This window comes from Electrophorus electricus, chromosome 20 (assembly GCF_013358815.1).
Source record: "Electrophorus electricus isolate fEleEle1 chromosome 20, fEleEle1.pri, whole genome shotgun sequence".
Taxonomy (NCBI): Eukaryota; Metazoa; Chordata; class Actinopteri; order Gymnotiformes; family Gymnotidae; genus Electrophorus; species Electrophorus electricus.
The window spans coordinates 14592705-14615908 of record NC_049554.1 but is presented as its reverse complement, the minus strand read 5'-3'; the positions used below and the strand labels follow the sequence as shown (position 1 = coordinate 14615908).

Genomic DNA, 23204 nt, shown 5'->3' with positions numbered 1-23204 from the left:
CAGGGCCTAGAGTTGCGGCTTGACGTTAAAAAAAACTACCAAGAACAAAACGGATCAATTTCTTTTGAGTTTCAGTATTTATATGCATGATGCCTACTTTTAATCTCTTTATTGTATACAGCTGCTTGGCTGTTATTTTGCATTTTGCAAGCAGTAATGGTAATTAACTGATTGACTGTCAGTTTTTACAATGTTTTCATTCATTTTCATTTCATTTCATTCATCATCAGATATTGAAATGCAGTAATCGCCGGTGCAGAATCTTCCGTTTTAAGCAGTTCCTTCAGTCAGTTACACCTGATCTTTACGCCATAATTCATGTTTACATTTAAACTGTATCTGAATAATCTACAACTTCATAAAACAGCAGCAAACAATCCACCATTTAGGGAAAAAAAAGGATTTTCATAAGTCTTAACCAGTATAATCACTCCAATACAAAAAAAAAGAATAAAAAGAGTGCAGAGACAAAAAGGAAAGGATGACATCAGTAAAGGCTTAGACACACTGTCACAGTAACACGTTCATCTCACGCAGACAACACCGGCGACCCGGAAGTAAAAGGGCCAGCATGCTCAGGCCTACGTCCAGCTCCACTGCCCCTCAGCCTTTCATCTTCATATATAAACACACACACACACACACACACACACACACACACACACACACACTCTTGTCTGAGGGTCGACCAGGTTTCATGGCTCAGGTTGTGAGGAGCCTGTGTCTACTTTCGGTCTTGTCCTCTTCTCGCGGCGCAGAGTCTTAGCCTAGGATCCCGGAGGTCAGTAAACCTTTGCTTCCCTCTGTATCCTTTGGCCTAAATTCAATACTGCAGTGCCATTAGTGTGCGGCTACATCAGCCTCAGGGTGTGTCCTTTGGGCAGCTGTTCAGAAAACACAACCTTTATTCAGATGTAACTGCCTTCACCGGTATGACATTTTTATGTTAAAGCTTTTCAGTCTTATAAAGTTCAGACAGCATTAGGTATAGCAATCATGTTTGGTTCATCCTTAGTTTGACCGGTTTACCTCAATTTGTTTTGCAAGTTCTACAAACTTCACATTGATAGAAGAATGCACAGCACTATGGGTAATGTAGTCGAACAGAAATGAGTGTACCTGCCCCATCATGTTTGCATATGTGATCAACTACGAGCAGCATGAGGAAGAGCAGGAAGCCTATGCAGCCAAAAACCAATCCAGACAAGAGGAAGCTGTAACTGCCGTAGGCATGGATGACCTGGACGAGAGAGGAGCCTCAGGAGCGCTGTTAAAATCCTGGTACCCGTGATGCATGTGCATGTGCACACACAGACACACACACACACACACACACACACACGTTTCCTTACCGAGCCCACGATTAGCTGTAAAAGCATCTCACCCATCCCAGCACAGGTCACAAGCACAGCCGTGGCACACCCTGGCACAGGAAAAACATTTTTTTAAAAACCTACAGTTTCATCTGTTTAACAAGGGCAAACAGGAAGTGTGGTCATGACTTTCGAGTGGACAAATACATTTCATTTGTGCTGTTTAACAACAGGAAATCACAATGGCAGCAGAGTGCCTCTGTAGCAGCTGGCGTAGGAAGAAGGGCTTTGCAGTCGAGAACCATGAAGCTCTGCGTGGCAGTAACCTCGAGATGAACACCCATGGTCATAGTAAATGTTTGACCAATGGCACACGCCCAGAACATACGAGAGATTGTCTCAACCGTCCTAGAGCCACTGTACGTGTTATAGCATATAAAAATAAAAAAGCGAGGGGGAAGTGATCATTAGCTCATGCATTAAGCAGTAAAAGAAGTGCTGAATTCTGCAATACCTGGCCTCCATGTAATAATGCCAAACTCTATTGTATGGGAAGAAAAGTTAAGAATGCATGCATATATAAGTATATTTTGGGAGGCAAGTCTGTAGAAAAGTGATTCGCGATGACAAAGTTTAATAGAACAAAGTTTAATTGGACAGAGAGGGAACACAGAAGCCATTGAGAATGGTCTAATTCCACTTTAATGTTTCTCCACTGAATGAGGAATTATCCCTCAACACTCAGGTTCGTGCACCTTACATTCGCAAGGTCCAGTAATGTCATTCAAAATTTAGCAGCACAGAACCCCCCTAATTTCTTGGACCTCGGAAACGGGCCCTAAAGAGATCATCAATTATCATGCACTTGAATATTGATGAAGTGGATTATTTTAGAGGAAGCTCGCTCATATGAGGACCAACTAGATGAATTTGAAAATTAAAAAGCTGTCACTCTGAGTGCCCATTAGACGCGTCTGGCCAGGGTGATGTCACCGACATTATTAACGCAGAGCAGTGAAGCAGAATGTCTGGTACGATTGGTTTGGAGGACGGATGTTCCAGTTGATGGCTTTTCCCTTTTTCCACATCCTTGACCTCAGCGATAAACAGTGCGGTGATTATACGGAGATTAGCAAAAACAACAGAAGCCGTTAAACGTTAACAGTGTCGTTTAGAGATGACCGCTGCTATAATTACCTTTGTAGTCAAGGATGTCTTCTGTGAGAGCGAGCATGCAGGGGTAGACACTGCTGATGAACAAACCTAGAAAGCAGGTGCCCACAAACAGGAACACACTGCTGGTGTAGCACATGAGGAGGAGAAACAGCATCACTATGACACCAACCTGGGAGAGGGTCAGACGGGGGGGGGTTGGAGAGGAGAGCATTAGAAGAAGAGAAGGGGGGCCACCATAACGGCGGCCAAGACCCCCCCCCCCCCCCCCCGTATAAACGGATGCTGGATCCAATGGGCCTTGAAGCTGAGAGGAAGAAATGGTTCTGTGATCCCTCGTCAGTGCTTTGTCCGCTACAGGGACACTGGGAATTAACGCTTTGCTCATTCCAACACTGCACCAGCACCTCGACTAATCCATGGCAGTGGACCAGTTATAAAAACCAATAAACAAACAATTACAACAACCAATGAAAAGAAAGCCTGACATCACTAACGTCTGGAACAAAGAATGCCAAGAGGTTGGATTAAAACAGGAACAAGGATGTGGGTTTTTGATTCTACCTGCTGTTTACACACGTGCATTTATGGCTCATTCTGTTATACTGTACAACCCATATGACTCTGCAAATCAGCACGTTAAACAGTGGTATCACCCCTCTCAGGTTTCCATCACAAATTACACAACAAGGAAAGAAGCTTTAAATAATTACTAGAAAAAGAGTTGCAGAGGCTGCCATTCAAGTACAAACATTCATGGGAGAAGGAAAGCTTGTAAACAGCCAGTTCCAACAAAGCAAATAAGGACTCAAGCTTGTTCTAAAACAACTGGAGATTTCTATAACTGATCCTGGCACACCTAAATTAAAACAGCTTACATCTGGGATCAGCTAACTGCTACTATAATAGCAGTAATTTATTTTCCTCAGAGGACTACAGACCAGAAAATACAGTACAGAAGACATCTAGGAAATGAAGACTACTAAGAAAAATGTGATTCTAATAATATAACTTCATAATTATAATCTTATGAGCTAGGATAGTGACGGGATGGCAGACACCCCTTACCTGGTTGATAGTGAGCAAGTGAACAGGTTTAATATGGCAAGACAGGGCTATGGAGGCCAGGCGCCCCAGTGTGATGGATGCCCAGAAGACGCTGTTCAGGTAGCCTGCCACCTTGTGAGTCAGACTCATGGGCGGAGCCACGGCGTAGGTGTAAACGAAGCCTGTGTACGAGCCCTGAAGCATGGAGCAGAGAAATTAGGCCTGGATACTTTCCACAACAAAGCTCAGTACTGGGATGGGCAAGTAGGATCTCTTACCACTATGCCATCGGAAAAAAAAAGCACAAGCCCTCCCAGAAGATGCAACCCAAAGAACGACAAGGGAAGTTCTTTCAGCTTGCTGAGGGGACAGCTATTCAGCAGGTTTAGGTATCCTGAAGAAAAGAAGTCAAAACCAGTAACTCACCATCAGAAGCCCACACGGCCGGGACCGTAGCACGCCCCAATAACACGGGTGTTTGTAAACATGGCCGGTGGCCTTAGTGGAACAGTAGCACAAACAAATAACATGAAATTTGAGTTTCAACTCAATTGGGTTTTTCCAAAGAGCACCATCAGATGTGGTGGCAATCTAACATGCGGTTCATAAACAGACTTCTTGTTTTCAGGGACGTATTTATAAAACCAAACTGGGCCTCCTTTCCCAAAATCATTGCAGAGTGTTCAGTGTAATACTCGCTCTGCCATTTAAAGACCATCTTTGTTTTATGGTGCTTTTGGGAATCCCAGTCCTGAGCAGTAGTGCACCGATGAAGACAGCTCTCGCCTCTTGGTTCAGGACCCTCCAGCGAGCTCACGTCCTGCTGCCAGGAGCTTCTCTCCCCCTTCATGCTGTACATGTGCACGTCGCTGTCCAGGAGACGAGGGTTGCGCTCAAACCAGCATGACAGCAACCTCTCCCGATATATGAGGACAAACACCGCGATGGGCACAGGCAGCTAGATGCAAAAACCAGACGGGCACAGTTAGAGCCTGCGGGAGTATCGGGGCGTTGAGATTGGTGTGCAACAAAAGGGGACCACACAAAGCTGAAGTGCATGAGTCCAGCCCAGGGACTGTACTCCAGCAATACTCTTCAGTACTCGCAACGATATGACAACCACCCCAGCACAGAATTCAGTATACCTGTTCATCAGACATGTTTGCCCTTAAACATGACTTGTTTGTGTCACCTAAACATATGCACATTCTTCCAAAAATATTTCTGTTTTTGCAAACCTCTTTGATCCATCTAATTCAGTTTAAGGACAAACTGGTGCATAAGTGACAGGACTGGGGAATAAAACAAAAACCTGAATTAGTGTGACCAATTACATGCCATGTTGTGGTCACTGTGTTGTAAAATGTATATAAGGATTAAAAAATGCTACATTTTTATTTTAAAAAAGGTGATAGCCTCACTAAGATGGAACCTGTTTCTCTATGTTGCTCCTCCTCTGACAAATTATATAGAATATATAAACTAGAAACATTTTTTCAATACAATTCAAACTACCTAAACCACCATGGTGCAATAAAGTCATTCCCAGAAGCAAGACCTAGAAGCAAGACAGTTTTCAGTGAAGCAGCCATTACCTTGATGTAATATGCAAATACCCATCATAAGGGAGTCTTCGGAATGGCAGAGAGGAAGCTAGCTGAAATGATAACTGCTCTTTGAGTTCTCTCATTTAACGCAGAGTCAGTGAGGGAACACACTGCTCCCACCACGTCAGCCCTGGAACCAGGACACCTCTGGAATGTCTGCTTAGAGTAACGGATACGTTTGCCATGCTTCCAAAGTTACAAACACAAACCTGATCCATGCTAATAACTAACTGTCTAATCTTCTCAGCACATCCACACCAATATTAAATTGAGACTTTGGCCTCAACATTCTTGATTCAAAGAGAACAGCCTTACATTGATGAGTGCCATGATCCAAAAAGCGTAGGAGACATTGGTGACGACTGGAACTTCTGTATGGAAATGGACGTGGGACATGTTGTGCAGGTCAACTACTTTGTTCAAGTGCCTCTTTGTTGATGAACTGATAGTGGTGTTACCCAACACACAATCCATCTCTGATAAAAAAGGGTCAGCGATGAGTGGGCTAACCAACGCCCCAAGACCAACAAAGAAATGGAGAGCCTGAAAAAAAGAGTCATAAGACAGGGCAGGAATATGTTAAAGTCTAATTTAATGTGTGGCAAGTCTTAGTATTAGTTCACAATTTAATAGTCAAAGCTATCCAATAAGTCAACATATCAAATGTGATATTGAAATTAACAGCCCAGTGAGGTTTTTTTTTAATTTATTTTTTTATTTTTTTTATCAATTTAAGTGAGGGACTAGTGTAAGGCAAGGCCCGGCAAGCCTCAGAACCAGCCAATTTAGACCCAACAGCTTCCGCACCTGCAGGAAAACTGTGGAGTCCTTCTGGTAAATCTTCACCAGCTGCAGGTTAGAAATGGTGTCGATGACACCCATGGCCAGGCCTGCGATCGCCATGGCAACAGCCAGCATCGGCAGATTGGCGCATACGGGGATGAAGGCAAACACAGCGGAGATGATGAAGGTGGATCCAGCCAGAGACCACAAGGAGCAGGCAAGCCTGGAGACAAGAAGGGGCAGATCCAGGGAGACTGAGACCACAGCACAGTGCCAACAAGCCAATGAGCTTAGTAAAGGAATTCAAACAAGTACACGCTCCCCCCATGCAAGTCGGGCAGCTTGGATAGTGTTGACATTGCTGTCACCTTGACCCAATATGCTTATTTGCCCAGTACATGTTAGTATATCAAATGTTGGGAACAGAACCACATGATTCGGAGATTAGCATTACTTCTGTAACCCTTGACAACCAGATTAGTTTTTTGTCTTTGAAATGAACATCCTGGCATCATTCCCAGAGGAGAACTGCCCAGGTCAAGAAGGGGCAAGGAAGTAAGAGATTTAGCCTTTAAAACACATTCATGTAATCTAAAATGTTCATACTCCAAAACACACTTACACAATGTAAATTAAAACTCTTATCAAAAATGTGTCCAGCAAAAGCACATTTGTAGATAAGACATGTTTGGTTTCATTCGGAGAGGTCTGGCAGCAGGCAAGGGGCATTCGAGGGTCAGACATTGACTGACTAAACACAAATGAGTAGAAAGTACAGAGCAGATTATGAACCCCTGGAGCTCACGGGAGTCTTAGTGTTAGCCTTTTAGAACCGCTCCTGGGAATTTTCTGTGCCTTAGGCTGTATGAAGCCATAACACATGTAACCTTTTAACCGGTTCCACTATTCTCTTATACATAACTTTCTGCATTAATGATTTATCAGAGAAATGCTCCTGCTTGCTTAGAGATGTCCACACAGTGGATCGCGTGAAAAGCACCTGAGAAGAGGACGATGGAAACACCTTGCCCACCTGTTTTTTAAAAGACTAGATGGTTTTTGTTCATCCACAGCAAGCAAGCTAAAAAGACTACCAGGTAGAGTGAAGGTTGAACAACACTGCTTTGTTTATCAGATATTTAGCTCTTCTGGAGAAAGATATTGATAAAAACTGCACGAAACACAGAAGGCCTTAGAAGGACCTTAGTGAAAGCGTGATGACCATTAAACAGGGCTTCAAACAAAAATGGTCTACGCCTCGTTTTAGCGAGACGCTCCTCAAAATGACCACTCATCGGAGCAGAGATCAGCAAAAGAGCTGCACCTACAGTCAAGTAACAGCAGAGGAGCGCGCCTATCCGTTTCATTGTTTTACGTAGATATACTGCCACAATGTCGTGAGAATATGGGAACATTTCATCTGCGATCTAAAAGTGCTCTTATGAATACATATGGCAAAGCGACAGTAAAAGAGATGCATTAGGTTTAGTAGTTTCCAAAAACGTTCCCCCACGTTCACAGTGGAAAACTATTGAGAGAATTATGAAATCTGATTATTCACGAAAGACACCTTGATTTTACTATAACTGGTTATTAATTCCCGTCATTGAACTTGATAGCCAGCCATTAAACACATTTAAAACCGGTTATGGTGAGATGCTTTGGATACTTGCGATTTACTGAAGAATCCGCCAACCGAGCTGCCCATGAGCAGACAGAACTGTTGCGCGAAGAAAACCAGCGTGAGGCCCTGCAGCGTAGAATGCGTCTGGCACCGCAGGTCAAGGACGGTCGGGCCCAGAAACGCGATGCACAGCCCAAAACTGAAGAACACGCTCCAGTACGTTAGGGTGTGCTGCCAGTTACTCCGGAACAAAGCGCAAGTCCGTTCGTCCACCACTTTCGCCATGTTACAGTGATGCTAAACCGTCCTCATCGTGCTCGGCCATGCAATGTAGTGATGTGACATGTCATGCGTTCAAGAACCTCATGCCATGAGTCGTTGCATGAGCAAACCTGCTATACCAGAGTCCAACTCCTGGAGGCTGGGGACGCGCCATCAGCAACGCGATCCTCCCCCTGAACTTCAACGTTGCTTTTTACAGAGGACACGGGTGCAGTCCTACTGCCCGCACTTCCTACAGTTTGCCAGTAAGACAAAATAGCTTTTACGGCGATGTGCAACAGAAATTAATCAAATAGCTCGATTCTGATGATCTGGAGGAGTGATCGATTTTCTGGATCGATATTAGGACTTATACCGAGTACCCCATTATAGGTTACTTCTTAAAATTTATTAGTGGAAACCGGAGAATAGTTTCAACTATTCTCCGGTTTCCACTAATTAATTTTAAGAAGTAGCCTATATGTAGGGGCAGATACGCAAGGCAAACGTAAAAATAGAGCTCTTTTACATATTAAAGCTCTCCTTTTTACGTTTAAAGTTTTAGATATTAGAGCTCTCCTTTGTACGTTTAAAGTTTTACATATTAGAGCTCTCCTTTGTACGTTTAAAGTTTTACATATTAGAGCTCTCCTTTTTTACGTTTGCCCTGCGTGTCTCTCACCCCCTACGTTAGGTTACCCAATGACAGGAAATTGAAAACTCAGTCCATACAATTTTTTACATAAGGAAGCATTTAATGAAGAACCCATCAAATAAAGTATCAGGCGCGCGTGTTCCAGTTCCAGCTCTTTCACCTGACTTATATTAGCATCTTAGCTTCTACATGGCGAGAAAATGATGCACTCCAAAAATCGATATGCTACACTTTACAAATCCACTGAAATCATGGACGCGGTACATATTTATAAATCACTTTACAACACCTTTGGAAGCAATGGCTCTACATTTTAACAAACACGCTGCGAATTCTTAGACGCGACGCGAACTTCGAAAACGCACGCGGCTTAAAGGACCATATGTAAAACCAAAGAAGCCAAAATGCGCCTCAAACGAAACACGTTTTAGTTGTAAAAGGGCCGAAAAGAGGCTGTGTTAGAGGGTGCACATGTCAGAGGGTGAAACTGCTGTAGTTAGATGGCATAGAGACATAGCAGTCGCCACACCAGACAGAATAAGGCTGACGTGTTGCCACAGGTGAGGTCTTTGATTTCAAGCACAGCAAGAGTGTCTCTGGACATGCTGGTCACTCCACTGTGGTAGGGACTAACCCGACCAAGAACACACACATGGACATCACATAGAATGGGTGACAAACAGCCAAATGAGGGCACACCAACCAATTGTTCTTCAAAACACAGACGTAATGTTTTTTATAACTCAGTTATATAGAACAAGGATATGGCTTGTTAGCCATCTTCTAAACTGGCAATACCTAGCAGCTCCCAGTTGAAGGTAGATAACTCAAGCTCAAATAAATAACCAAATAAACTGAAGATTTGTGAAGAGTTTTGTGCAAGGTTTTATTGAAACTGTAAGAGACGGGGGTTTCCCAACTCTCCTGGGCTAGATTTGGAACAAGAACAGATAGAAACTACTAAAGTACCAATAGGGCCATTATCTGTATATTCTGTGTTTGGCATAACTCTAGATAACCCCTTTCTCTTTCAATTTTAACCATGACATAAGTCTGAAGTCAGCAGTCACTATAATGATACTACCAACCTGCCCCTCTGCTAGCAAGCTGGCCATAATGTTCAACACAAACATTGTTCATTTGTTCCTACAAGATGACATTTGCTTTCAGTTTAATACTAAAAACAACTGCACACCAGGACAAAGTCAAGGTTCAAAAGGCTTTATTGTCACTTCAGCTATACAAGTACACAGCAACAACGAAACAATGTTCCTCCATGACCATGGTGCAACACAAAACAAGTGCAACAGACAACACACTACACAAGTGCAACAATACAATGCAGTGCAATAATACCATAACAAATACAATACACAATGAGCAGACAGTGCATTTATTTTGATCAGTACACAGAACTGGGTTTTTGCATAGGAGTGATGCTATACATAGCAGTCACCGGTAGCAGCCAGAAACAGTTCAGAATACAGTACTGATTTAGTACAGTATTCTAGCAGCCAGTAGAAAGAATGTGCAAGAGTGCAAAAGGAGTGCATATTATATGTGTGTGAAGTTTGACTTCAGCAATTTGTCCAATACAAAAATAAAAAACAATGTGTGTCTGTGTATGTATGTATGTATGTATGTGTATAAGCACATGTGTGTGTGTGTGTGTGTGTGTGTGTGTGTGTGTGTGTGTGTGTGTGTGTGTGTGTGTGTGTAGAAGTGTCCATTTGTTTGGAATTGGAATTAGTCAGAGTTCAGGAGTCTGATGGCTTCTGGGAAGAAGTTGTTGCACAGTCTAGAGGTGAGGGACCGGATGCTGCGGTACCTTTTTCCAGATGGCGAAAGGGTGAACAGTTTGTGTGAAGGGTGTGTGGGGTATTCCACAATGCTGGTGGCTTTCTGGATGCAGCGTGTTGTGTAAATGTGTGATGGAGGGAAGAGAGACCCCAATGATCTTCTCAGCTGTTCTCACTATTCTCTGAAGGGTCTTGTGGTCAAAGACAGTGCAGTTCCAAAACCAGGTAGTGATGCAGCTGCTCAGGATGCTCTCTATAGTACCTCTGTAGAAGGTGGTGAGGATGGGTGATGGGAGATGTGCTTTTCTCAGTTTCTGAAGGAAGTAGAGATGTTGATGGGCTCTCTTGGTAATGGAACTGGTGTTCATGGTGCAGGTGAGGTTCTCCACCAAGTGAACACCAAGGAAATTGGTGTTCTTGATCTCCACTGAGGAGCCATTGATGGTAAACAGGGAGTGATCTCTCTGTGCTCTCTTGAAGTCAACAACCATCTCTTTTGTTTTGTCAACATGTAGATGCAGGTTGTTGACCTTGCACCAAATCACCAGTTCTCGCACCTCTGCTCTGTATGCTGACAAGACCCACCATGGTTGTGTCGTCAGTGAACTTGATGATGTGGTTCGACCTGTGCATTGCTGCACAGTCATGAGTCAGCAGTGTGAACAGCAGAGGCCTGAGTACGCTGCCCTGGGGAGCACCAGCACTCAGTGTGATGGTGTTGGAAGTGCTGCTCCTGATCCAGACTGACTGAGGTCTACCAGTCAAGAAATCCAGTATCCAGTTGTAATCGGAAGTGTTCAAGCCCAGTAAGCTCAACTTTCCAATCAGGTTCTGAGGAACAATGGTGTTGAATGCTGAACATCAATCTTACGTAGGTGCCCTTTTTATCCAGATATGTGAGTGCCAGTTGGAGTGTGGTGGAGATGGTATCCTCTGCAGAGCGGTTGGAGCGGTACGGTGCATACCCTTCATGATGGGTGTGAATGTGACACCGTGGACTTCTTTGGCACGGGGACGATGATGGTAGTCTTGAAGCATGTTGGGACAAATGGTGCAGCTCAGAGAAATATTGAAGATGTCTGTCAGGGCATCTGCAAGCTGGTCAGCACATTCTCTAAGCACACAACCTGGGATGTTGTCTGGTCCAGCAGCTTTCCGTGGGTTAACTCCATGCAGAGTTCACCTCACATCAGCCACAGTCAGGCACAGCACCTGGTCATTTTGCAGAGGGATGGACTTTTCTGGGAGGGAGGCATCAATATCACAGGATGGTGATGTTTTCCTGCAGTTCGTAATGTCTCGAATGCTCTCCCACATGTGCCGTGTCACTAGTGTCTTTGAAGTGTCCATGGATCCTCTGTGTGTGTGCACGCTTTGCCTCCCTGATCACACGTGACAGTTTGGCTCTTGCTTTTCTAAGAGCCTCTTTGTCACCTTCTCTGAAGCCTGAGTCATGGGTCTTCAGTAGCATGCGCACCTCAGCAGGCATCCATGGCTTCTGGTTGGGGCGTGTGGTGATGGTCTTGGAGACAGTAACATCATCAATGCACTTGCTGATGTAGCCAGTCACTGATGCTGTATACTCCTCCAGGTTAACAGCATCTGGAATGCTGTCGCTGAGCCATGTTTTAGTAAAGACTAAAACACAGCAATCTCTGAACTCTCGCTGTGTAATCTGCTAGAGTCTGATGCAGTCCAGTTAATTTTCCAAGGAGCAGACATTTGAGAGGACTAGACATGGCAGAGCTGGTCCGCTAGAATTAGATTTTAGCCTAGCACGGACCCCAGCTTGCTTCCCTTGATTCTGCTTCCTTGCACACCACTTGCGGTGCCTCCTCCTCTGGCATTCGGGCTCAGGCGATGCCATGGTCTGCAGGCCTGGTTCCCATAGCAACCCAAGCTCACAAAGCATCGTCCAGGTAAGTTTGTGCATGGTGTCTTAAGTGTAGCAGGCTCTGGCAGTGGTATACATGGAGGTTGGTTGTGGTTTAAATTGTTGGAAAAATGTGTTGTAGAGATGACAATTAGTAACACAATAGCACCATTTATCTGACCTGGAGTGGCCACTGTGTGCTACCGTGCGGCCATCTTGCCTGCATGTAACTACCTTTGAGTGATCCTTGGTTTGTAGCATCTGTCTCTGGTTAGACTTTCACCAATTTAACAGATCCATTGATTAACTCATTTAAAATGGTCTGTACCTTGTTAATGCTGATGGAAATACCAAAAGGTACAGGACAGTCAAGTGCAGTCATTTAGTGTCTGTCTACACCGCAAAATGAAGTTCCTCCTCACATTTTCCAGCTGTAGGAAATGTTACTACTAGCTAATTGCTCTTTTAAAGTACTCTGATGTGCACGGCACTTAAACGTGGTCACTGTTGATAGGCCTAACAATCTTCTTACTACCTAGCTAAGACCTGTAAGAACTAATAAATGAATTATCAAGCAAATTAACATACTGGTGAATCCAACAAATAAATAAATATGAACGCTGGTTTATCACCCAATAAGATCTGTCGTGAACTGGTCTGATCTGACCTTGCTCACGAGCAACTGGATGAAGAAAGTTGAACTCTATTGGCTGTTGAAACTGGCAGGTGGATTTCTTTACCTTATTATAGAATGGTACTTTTAAACACATGGGCACAAAAATGGTGTTTTAGGACACTTAAACATTTTAAACTAACATTTAAATGCTGAAAAATTGACTACTTTGGCTTTCTATAGGACCAATAATTAAAAGTGTTTAAAATGAGCACTGCAGTCTAAATTCAAAATATCGGCGTTGTTTGCCACCGAGGACATACAGAGTGTGCCCTAATCAGCATGTTTACCCAGAAAGTGGTACATCATTTCACTGTAATATCTACCCATCAATATAACGCTAACAAAATGTAAACACATTGACTGATCCAGTCACAAAACTGCCTAACCTCTTCTAAACAGCTAACGTTACACGTTTTTTTATTGGATACGATAGCTAAAGGGCTACTAGCTACGGATGGGTATCACTGGATTTGGACGTCAGAATTCAATGAACATAGAGATACCACATTCGTAAATAATACAGTCAATTTAGAGCCAAACTTGCGCTTTTTATCCTGCGTTTCTGTTACGAAATGCTCGGTTGTTGCCGAGGCAGTAAACAGCTGTGGCCCGTCTGCCCCCCCAGGCCTTCTGGGAAATGTAGGCTGAGAAGGACACGTTGTAAATGTAAATGGAAAAGGTGATATAGTGGCATTTAATTAAATTGTTATAATTTAGTCATTTAAATTCTTTAAAATGTCATATTAAAATATATACTTTATATAATTTAAATTAGAATATTTTACTAATACATTATAATATTATAATATGGTTCTAATTTTATATTAAATTGGAAACAAACAAGCAGGAAGCCCCTGCACTGAACAAGCACCCCTCACCCAGACCCCACCCACATCTGCACCTCCACCCACAACTCCATCCCCACATGCGCACCCCCACCCCCACATCCGCTCCTCCACCTACATGTATCCAGGCAATTGGTTGAGTACAGTATGTAATCTGTTCTCATCCCCTCATTAAGACATACTGGAATCACAAAGCCAGTGCTTGATCATTTGTATTATGGAGCATTTTAATTTATTTAGTTATTAATTATTCAATCACTTTTGGCTTTTTCAGCAGTCACAATACATTCAGCATCAGTATATTGAAATATAATAGACATATCACACAAAATATTTATTATCACACTTCATACAAAAATCTAAATCTTTTATAAAACATTTAGACATAATCTAAAGTCATTTAATAGTCATTTACATTTTCTGGCAAAAATCACTGATAATAAAGATAACACATGTTAAAATACTCATATTTATTTTTTCCAATACATTATTTAAAATATTTTTATTTACCACAATACTCACATATAAGAATATCTGCTGCAGTAATGCTAAAATGAAATGAGAAGTGTGAGGTGGACACAACCTGGGCTGCTCCTCACTCCCTGCTGCCCTCTCCTCACACTCACACTCTCTCACACTCACACTACTCTACCATTCCCTCTCTTGCTCACTCTCTCATTCACTCAGTCTCTCTCTCACACTCATTTTGTCATTCAGTCTCCTCCTCACTCTCAGTCTCTCTGTGCTTTTGATGTTCTCTGCCTCCTGGTGGCCATTGAAATACAGTGTATTTTCTAAATTCAATACCACAACACCACTATGATTCTCTGTGCTCATTGGCTTTCACTGGAAATATTTAGTGCTTTTAAGTTTGGACCATTACAGTAGAGGAGCAGGGGAACAATGTCAGGATGAAGGTCAGGAGCCCAAGAGGACTCTGGGATGCCATGTGCAAACACAGTAGAGCAAGTCATCGTACCGAGTATTATATCATGTGCACTTATTTGTAAAGAACAAGAAATGTAATGTATAAGAATATTAAAATAGTCATTATTATTAAAAACAATCTAATGTTGGACCAGTCATTGTAGTTCGTGCAAGGCTACATGCTTAATCTCTAAGGGAAAATGTGACCGTGTTCGGGTAATATTACCTTTGAAAATATGAATTAGTGGCTCAAATTATGATTTCATTCCACTGTAAACTGAAGGAATGTTAAAACCAGGCCTGTAATTCTTTATGTAGTGTCTACATCTGTGTATTCACAAGGACTTAAGTAAATCATTATGGCTGGATAATGGTATTTAGAATGGTGTCAACAATTACATGATAAAACAAATAACAAGTGAAAAGGAAATATAAGTAAATCAAATGACTTCTCACTCATAAAGGAACAGGGAGTATACAAGTACACGCACAAGTATACTGGAATTATTATGATAAGATCTGAAATAACTACATTATCTGAGAGAGAGATGAACGCCAGTCTCTCTGTCAGACACATTTACCCATCCACAGTGTACTCTTTAGCATTAACACTGTATTCATGGTCACAAATCATGTAGTAATCATATTTGAAGCAGCTTTTATGGAAAGTGTTTGTTTACTGGTCTTTACTGGTTGTACATGAAAGATTTACAGAGATCTTGGAGGTCCAAAATGTTGCATTCATAAGGATTCTTGTATTCAAAAGATAAACTGAAATATAAGGAAGCATGTTTAATCCATCGGTTCTTATTATTTATAGATCTGAATATGGAACAGTGGGACCATTCCAGGGGCGGGGCAAGGATGAAGCATGGGCGGAGCAGGGTGCGGAGGGGCGGAGCAGGGACAGGAAGACAGCAATCACAAGATACTTGATTCTGGCTTGGTAATATAACTGTGTAAAACCTATAAGACACTGATGACCTCCATCTATATGTTAAGAGAACGTTTCTGGACACAGATAAGCAGGGTGGGGGTATTTCCTTTACAGCTGTAATTTCCTTCATGCTGTCCTTCTGTTGCGCGTGCAGCCCCTGCTGCTGGCTGTCGCCCTGGACGTTAGAAGACGCTCTGACGTCGGTTCTTGCCCCGACCTGAATTTGGGAAGAAGCAGTCGAACTATGCCCAGTTATGCCGCTGGACACCTTTTGTTGTATGTCAAGCAAATGGCATCTTTTTTATAATTATTATTTCAGCACTTGGTTTAAGAATTAAAGCCTTCGTCTTACTGCCCTGCTCTGTTTCGAGATTTCATTGCTCATGTCATCTGCTGCAGCTGTACTGAGATTCAGGAAGAACCCGAAACTGAGCAGGGCAGTGAGTCCCTAGGACTTAGAGTGAGACCACGGTCTTACAGCAGAAAAATCAAGTCAAAGACTTTGATGCTGAGGTGCAAAGGGCTCTTGACATCGGGAAGAAATGTGGGATGAGCATTACAGTAAAAACCCTGGTGCTGAATTGCCTCTTATGGGATTGAATTGCCTCACAGGCTTTAGTAACCTCTAACATGCTTGAATCACTTCTTGTAGGGATGAATCAACTCTTATAGTTATGAATGATCACTTATGGTGTTGAATAAACTCATACAGTGTTGAACTGCCTCATGCAAGCAGATGGACATTGTGCACTGTGGCTCACAGGTACTATGTCCTTGCTTCCTGAAGGACATTTCCTGCAGATTGCCTTCAATCAAGCCAATCAACTAAATGAACTGCTTGCAAACTAAGTTGTTTGCAAAATCCTGGACTGGCTTTGGATTCAAGCACCAGGATGGAGTGTCAGGGCTTTAGGTAGTTAAGTGGGGCAGGAGAACGGTACCTGGGGGGTGGAAGACCGAGCTACGGTGGCCTGGATCCTTCTGGAGCTGGATGTCCTTCAGCGAGAACACGGAGGCAGCTGGGTGCAGATGGGGAGGGGTTAGAGAGGGTGGATGGCCACTCCAGGGCTTACTCACCAAGGCATGGCTGGGGGTATGGGTGGGGGTACTCACTGTCTGGTATGGAGTGGATATCCTCTCCCAGACTGAGGAAGTACGCGTGCCTCAATGATGCCTCGGCCGAGATCCTCTTCCTGGTGTCATACTGTAGCCAGGCAGTAAGAGGACACAGATCAGGAAGAGTGTACGTGAGTGTACAGTACCAGTCAAAGGTTTGGAGACACACAAAAGAATGCATGTTTTTAATAGTAATAAAGGTATTTTAATCACATGGATTATGCTTAAATTTGTTTCTAAGACAAATATAATTTGGGAATGGTGTTAACCTATATATATATATATATATATATATATATATATATATATATATATATATATATATGAAATCATTTTCAAAATACACATACACACACGATTGATTCACCCTCAGTAAATAGTTTTCTTGCAGAACTTTAGTTCCTACAAGTGCTGTGTGACACGTGAGAAATGACTTCAAGACAGATGGAAAAGCACCACAGGTGTTGCCTCGTGAAGCAGGTTCAGAGAATAGAAAGAGCGCAAAACTGTCATCGAAGTGCAGGATGGTTCTAAAACAGTCAATATCTGTTTACCACAGCATCAACACGTGTTTTAGCTCATTGATTTGGTACCTTTCCTGTTTTTTTAATGTATAAAATAGTGAAAAGAAACAGAGTAGGTGTCCAGACTTTTGCCTGCTGCTGTATGTGCATGACATCAGGACTGATATGAGATAAAGGTTTAATTAGTTTTGCCTTTTATTTTATTTTACATTATGTTTTGTGCTGTTAATGGTATTTCATTGATTTACTTAATTAGCAAGTCTCCTCTTTGAGATTGTGGAGGTAAAATGAAACTCTTATATACAAAGTTGTTTATTAGTGTTGTTTTTTTTGTTTTGTTTTTTTTTTCAAAAGCAAAACGTAATTGAAACCGTGATTTCCATTCTACTAATCAGTCACCAGTCCCCAGGGGCCACCGTAAATGAAGAATCTGAATACTAGCTGCTGTTTGCATGCGCCCAGCAGGGCAGTGGTGTCTCAGTGGTGAAGGTACTGGACTTTTAATCAGAAGGTTGCTGTTTCAAGTCCCTCCGCTACCCAGTTGCCACTGTTGGGCCCCTGGATGAGGCCCTTAACCGTTAATTGTTCAAAATTGTATTCAGTCACAATTGTAAGTAGCTTTGGATAAAAGTGTCTGAATGCTGTAGAATGCATGACTCCATGTGATGTCATTTGTAGTTTGGGTGGTGTTGCCATCTCTTCAAAAATTAGAATGGGATAATACACCCCCCCCCCCCCCCCCCCCCCACTTGAAATGATGCTGAAAAATGTATTCTGTTGGAAATGCTTAAAACTTTTTATTTCTCTTTAAACATTACAATTCGTATAAAGGAAATCACCATGTTCAATTTTATTCAAAGTAGCTGACTTGTTAGCCTGTGAATTAGAAGACAGATGCACTTACGTATGTGACCACAAAATTAAGGGCGGAACAGAGGGGACAGTAAATCCGTTTCTGTTCCCGTGTTTTAGAGATATCGTTAGTGTGTGTGTGTTCAGTACAATCTCCATTCTACAGGTGCGCGTTAATGAGCGCGGCTGCGTCAGATCCGTCTCTTCACGCGGCTCTTTGTTAATAGCTTGTCGTTGGTGTGGGTGTGCCGGCTTGCTGGTCCCTCAGCTATAAAACCATTCCCCGATGAACCACCAATCACCACTGTCATGTTTCTCAAGGTATAAAATCGTCTTCGCTGGAGCTGGCGGCGTTTCAAATGAACGGTGCATTAGAGCGATCGCCCGAGCGGCGGCGGCGCCCTGGCTGCGCGATCAGTCAGCGGGGTTTGATGAGAAACAGGTGCGAGCTTCGGACTCATTAAGGGCGCTGTCACCATTAACGGATGACGCGCTCCGCAGCACGCCGCGGTCTTTCATCATATTGGCAGGTCACCTTTTGCTCACTCTGCGTGTGATGCGCGCGCCGAGAGAACCGTACCTGTAGACAAACGCGCGGAGCTTTACGCGTTCAGTAAAAAATAAAACTTTGCCTTTTAAACGGAAGCACGCGATCGCTCTGCGCTCTCCCCCGCGCGCTAAAAGTTCTCCTGCCTGCCTCCGCTTGACTGAAGCGGGATTTAGAGCTTTCAATTTGCCTTTGTTTACGCGTGTTTTGATATCGCTATATGACTCTTTGACACTTCTTCCGCGCGGTCTGATGGGACTTTGAGAAGCACGCAGACAGTGAAGAACTCGCGCAAGACACCCAAGCCTACACCTTAATTAGCGACCCGCGCCTGTGGCGGAGACGGGCTCAGTTGAGCTCTTCTACCGAGCGCTTAACGACCCACCCTCTGCCTTTTCCGCTACCAGGGGATATCTATAAATCCACGCAGGAGTGAATCCCCGGCGTTATAAAGCACCTCGCTGGCCCTTGCACATGTCGTGTGCTCATTAGGAATTTTATGGATCTGCAGGCTACAACAGGATATCAGCAGGACAAAGCACAGGATGTATGGGCTGCATTCCGGCGCTGTCAGCTAGGGCTATTCTCATTATCTCCCAGGAGCTGTTTTGAGAAGGGGTTTTTTTAATCGCCGTGAATCCCAATTGTAGAGTGTTCATCTTTGGAAATAGCTTTGACTTCTGCATATAAATGAATCTTGGTTGTGGATTTAAAGGGATTTTCAGTGGAAAATTACAATTGTTGATGTATTTTACTTCGGGCCTGTTGATCCGTCTCAGGGCTTTACAGTATCGTAAGCGGCCATATTTAAAAATCATTATATCGGATTTTTACATTTAAATCTTCCTAAAGGTTAAAACGCCAATGTTATCGCTAACTGCTTCATGTTGTTGCTTTTCTAAAGCGTATTTCCCAGCCAGGCTGGCTCTTGACTTATTAAAAATGCTCCTAAAATATGTGTGTACTGAGTGGGAAATGCTACGGACTAAATATTGGCTGAAGGGACACGCAGAAAAAGTTCAGCTTGTACTATGAACAACAACAACAGCAGCAGCAGTAGCAGCAAACTTTAAAAGCAAAAGGTCAGTTTTTATTCACCTTTAAAAAGTTGCTTCCACTTACCAGGAGAAGAGTTGTGAGAAGGTCGATGCCTTCCGTGTCCAGCCTGCAGTTGCACAGAGAGAGAGAAGGGAGGACCTTCAGCCAAATGGCAAATAAATACATACATAAATAAATGGGGGGGGGGGGGGAAAGCCTCCTGCAGCTCTTGCAGAATAAATCCGCAAGGCCTAAGCTCATTAGGGGACCACTGCTTTGTTCATTATTCAAAGCTCCTCGGAATTCGGCAAGATGAATTCCAAACAATAGTGGCTGCCTCGGTTTCAAGGGCTTCAGGTCGCAAGTTTGTTCATAATTCACATGCTTAGGTTTGCTTCATTTGGCTCCACGAATACAAAGACTAAAGATTTGGCTTGGGCTGCCGCCTAGCCGCTAAGCGTACTTACGAACTTCTGTTACCTGGGAACGTGATTTATAAGGGCCTGGGCTCTGTATTGGGGAAACAGGTAGGACCTGAACTCCTCATTAGCCGTAATCCCAGGACACGTCTCCTCAGTTGGGGTGCCTGGATAAACGGAATCAAAACAGAATCATTTGTTCCCAGTGTACATGATTATAATGTCGCACATGTGGCTATTGCAGGGCAGATGACCATGCAACACAAATAAGGCCCTGTAGAGATACGCCATTCATGGGGCAACAGACTTTGGGCTTCGATGCTTGACTGGATGTGTCTTTGCCATCCCAAACATAGTATAACTTGTGGCAGTACCTGAAACATATTTAAGGAAAACGAGGCCAGCTGCCATGACACATCACTGGCAGAAATGTTTTCTTCCCGAGAAGCTGTCAAATGTCGTACCCATAAGACGAAATATCAGGTGTAGCTCCTCCTTGACAGTCGATCCAGGAAACAACGGCCTTCCCGTCGCCATTTCATACAGAATGCACCCGACACCCCTGAACCAGAGACAAGGAACCATCATTTGGACACACAATGCCACGCTCTGCTTAATTCCTTTCATGTTCTTATGGGGGGGGGGAGATGGCAACCCCTCGTTCATTCCAAAATAAATGAATAAATCTTGACATTTCCACGCAGCGGGGATAATTAGCATGAAAGACTGGATTCTAACAGATTTTCTGGCTGCGGTTAAGGTGAATTTAAAGATGGCTTCTGCAGCGTGTTTCCGATTCCCAGCAGTTTGGAAGGGAGCCATGAGAAGTCTGTGAGCTGTAGATATCGGGAAGAGAAGAGACGTGCCCGCCGTCACACACGGATTGATTAGCTCCTGGGCTAATCCCCCGGATTACTGAAACACACAGGGCTTCTTATTGAACACTAGAGTCTGGGTTTTAAACAAACAAAATGGGGAAAAAAAAGAAAGAGAAACATTTGTATCTGTCGCCGTGTCAACAATTCGTGAAACCTGAGGCGTGAGAGTCAACTTCGTGCAGGTGGGAAGAGACAGATCTGTACAGGAAGAAAGCACATCACACGCAGACCCTTGAGATGTATGATGTCGGTGCTCATCGAGACAGAGGGTTTCATTCAGCTCGTAATCCAAAGGTCACATGAGTGCCCACATGAGACCATAACTTCTAATTCATTCTCACTGATTAAGACTTGCAGTGTTTGCCTGTGTGAGATGTAAGCCAAAGAGACCGTATGTGGTGTGCATTTTCCTGAAGGCCTTGCCATGACAGATAGCGTGTGGCACAGTATGTAGGTCAGCAGCTCCTCACCACATGTCTATGGGCGTTGAGTACTCAGTGGAGCCCAGGAGAACGTCGGGGGGCCGGTACCACAAAGTCACCACCTCGTTTGAGTAGGTCTTCGTCGGGACAGACTTTGCCCTCGCTAGACCTAACAAGGCAGAGGGACAAGAAACATTCTTCAGGCACGAAACAAATGTTGCTCGGTAACCCGGTAATTGGGCCGGCGTTGTCTCGAGATTTGTTCAGTTTGGAACTTCTGAAGCGCGCCGTTGCTGAGGGGAAGGGGGTGAGGAGAGGGAGCCGAGCTGGAGCCGAGCTGGCGTAATCGACTGAAAGAGCCTCACCAAAATCAGCAAGCTTGAGTTCCCCCCTTCTCGTTGATGAGCAAGTTCTGTGGCTTGAGGTCCCTGTGTAGAATTTTTCTTTTATGGCAATACGCTAAGCCACGGAGAAGTTGGAACATAAAGACCTAGTGAGAGAGAGGAAGAGAGAGGTGCGTGGGGGAGGGGCGGTTAATATAAAAGTGAGCTCTGAGGTAATAACTGATACCATAAACAAAAAGAATTATGTGGGGGAGTTAATGTGTGAATTGGATTCCTCTGATTGGGAGGTGATGATGGATGGAGGTCTGGAAGGTACCTTCACATTACTCATGCTCATGATGTTTCTACAGTTGTCTAAGTACTGCTTCAAATCACTGTCCTGTGGAAAGAGAGAACACCTTCAGAGGAGCGGTTAGCGCGCGGAGCCACCCGGAAGTGCTCCGGCCACTGCACACATTGGTTTCACGTGTATGGTTTCGTGTGCATCTCAAAGCGTCACTCCTAAAAACTAACTGGCTGCATTAGTGTGCAGGAGAAGAGGGCTTACCAGATACTCGAAGACCAGAGTGAGGCAGCGGTCAGTGTGAATGATGTCATGCAGGGTCACGATGTTGGCGTGTTTCAGGTTCTTTAGCAGCGAAACTGCGGCAACACAAACACGACGAGACCGCGCCGTCACCATCCTGAATGCTCACCAAACCACCACTATACCAACTCTTCGCCACTCTTCACTGAAATCCATCCTGACACTATTTCCCTGTACCGCGGCTCAGCCCATGCGGGCATTTCCCAGCATGACCACTGGGGGGCAGCGTCGCTTCACATTGCACGCCCTCTTTAGCGATTCCTCTCACGTAAACACCGTCTCATTTAGCAGGAGGAAGTCAGGCCCGGGGGATGCGAAGCCTGCGGCTCACTACGCTAAGATTTGTACTCCTGGCTGCAATCTGGAGCTTTAACAACCAGGGAGCTTAGAAATGGGCAGTTATTCTGGGGTAGAGAGGGGCATCTCGGAGAAGGACGCTACCTTCCCTGATGGCCGTGCACGGGGCGCCTTCCTCGTGCTCGAGCCGGATCTCTTTCAGGGCCACCAGGTTTTCTGTCAGCTTGCTGCGTCCTTTGAACACCGTGGCGTAAGTCCCCTGTTGTAGAAATAAACATTTAAATACCGCAGATTTGCATGAAACCCCGCTCCTCTTGCAAGACTTGCATCAGACGCGTCCGGCCGCGTAACGGGTGGACATCAAACGTAACACAAACCGACGAATAAAAGGCCTGAGAAGTGACGTGAGGAAATGATGTGATTTTGTTGAGAGACGGGAATTAAAAGGATGAAGATGGAAGAGTTATGTGGTGTGTGTGTGTGTGTGTGTGTGTGTGTGTGTAGAAAGGGGAGCGGGAGAGAGGAAGAGGATGAGGGAGTTAAAAGACAAGGGCAGATTAATTCTCATTAATTCCAGTCATTTGGGCTTTCGGGTTCCTGATCCTCACTAAAGCACCGCTTGCTTCCCCAAAAGTCAATGCACATCAGATTTCATTAAAAA

General features: G+C 44.0%; 2 protein-coding genes across 3 annotated transcripts in view; both read right to left on the bottom strand.

Annotated features, from left to right (window-relative positions):
• Positions 1 to 95: 95 nt before the first annotated feature.
• mfsd4aa (major facilitator superfamily domain containing 4Aa) lies at positions 96 to 8002 on the bottom strand. Of its 2 annotated transcripts, XM_027024525.2 has the most exons (11): positions 7597 to 8002; positions 5948 to 6146; positions 5599 to 5683; positions 5456 to 5511; positions 4320 to 4491; positions 3812 to 3927; positions 3555 to 3728; positions 2511 to 2658; positions 1353 to 1423; positions 1120 to 1240; positions 96 to 884 (listed from the first exon to the last, which is right to left on the bottom strand). In XM_027024525.2, the coding sequence occupies exons 1-11, from the start codon at positions 7830 to 7832 to the stop codon at positions 841 to 843; spliced, it is 1422 nt and encodes a 473-aa protein (XP_026880326.1). In that variant the 5' UTR covers positions 7833 to 8002; the 3' UTR covers positions 96 to 840. The 2 variants fall into 2 exon arrangements, with proteins under 2 accessions (XP_026880326.1, XP_026880317.1); XM_027024516.2 differs by having other exon boundaries at positions 5456 to 5683.
• Positions 8003 to 14804: 6802 nt separating this feature from the next.
• The window catches only part of cdk18 (cyclin dependent kinase 18), a 39875-nt gene continuing 31475 nt past the window's right edge, over positions 14805 to 23204 (bottom strand). The window contains 12 exon segments of the mRNA XM_027024860.2: positions 14805 to 15737; positions 16462 to 16539; positions 16634 to 16724; positions 19682 to 19724; positions 20078 to 20183; positions 20481 to 20578; positions 21365 to 21485; positions 21682 to 21706; positions 21708 to 21806; positions 21977 to 22039; positions 22208 to 22302; positions 22688 to 22802. Of these exon segments, the coding sequence (XP_026880661.1) occupies positions 15703 to 15737; positions 16462 to 16539; positions 16634 to 16724; positions 19682 to 19724; positions 20078 to 20183; positions 20481 to 20578; positions 21365 to 21485; positions 21682 to 21706; positions 21708 to 21806; positions 21977 to 22039; positions 22208 to 22302; positions 22688 to 22802 (969 nt within the window). The 3' untranslated portion in view covers positions 14805 to 15702.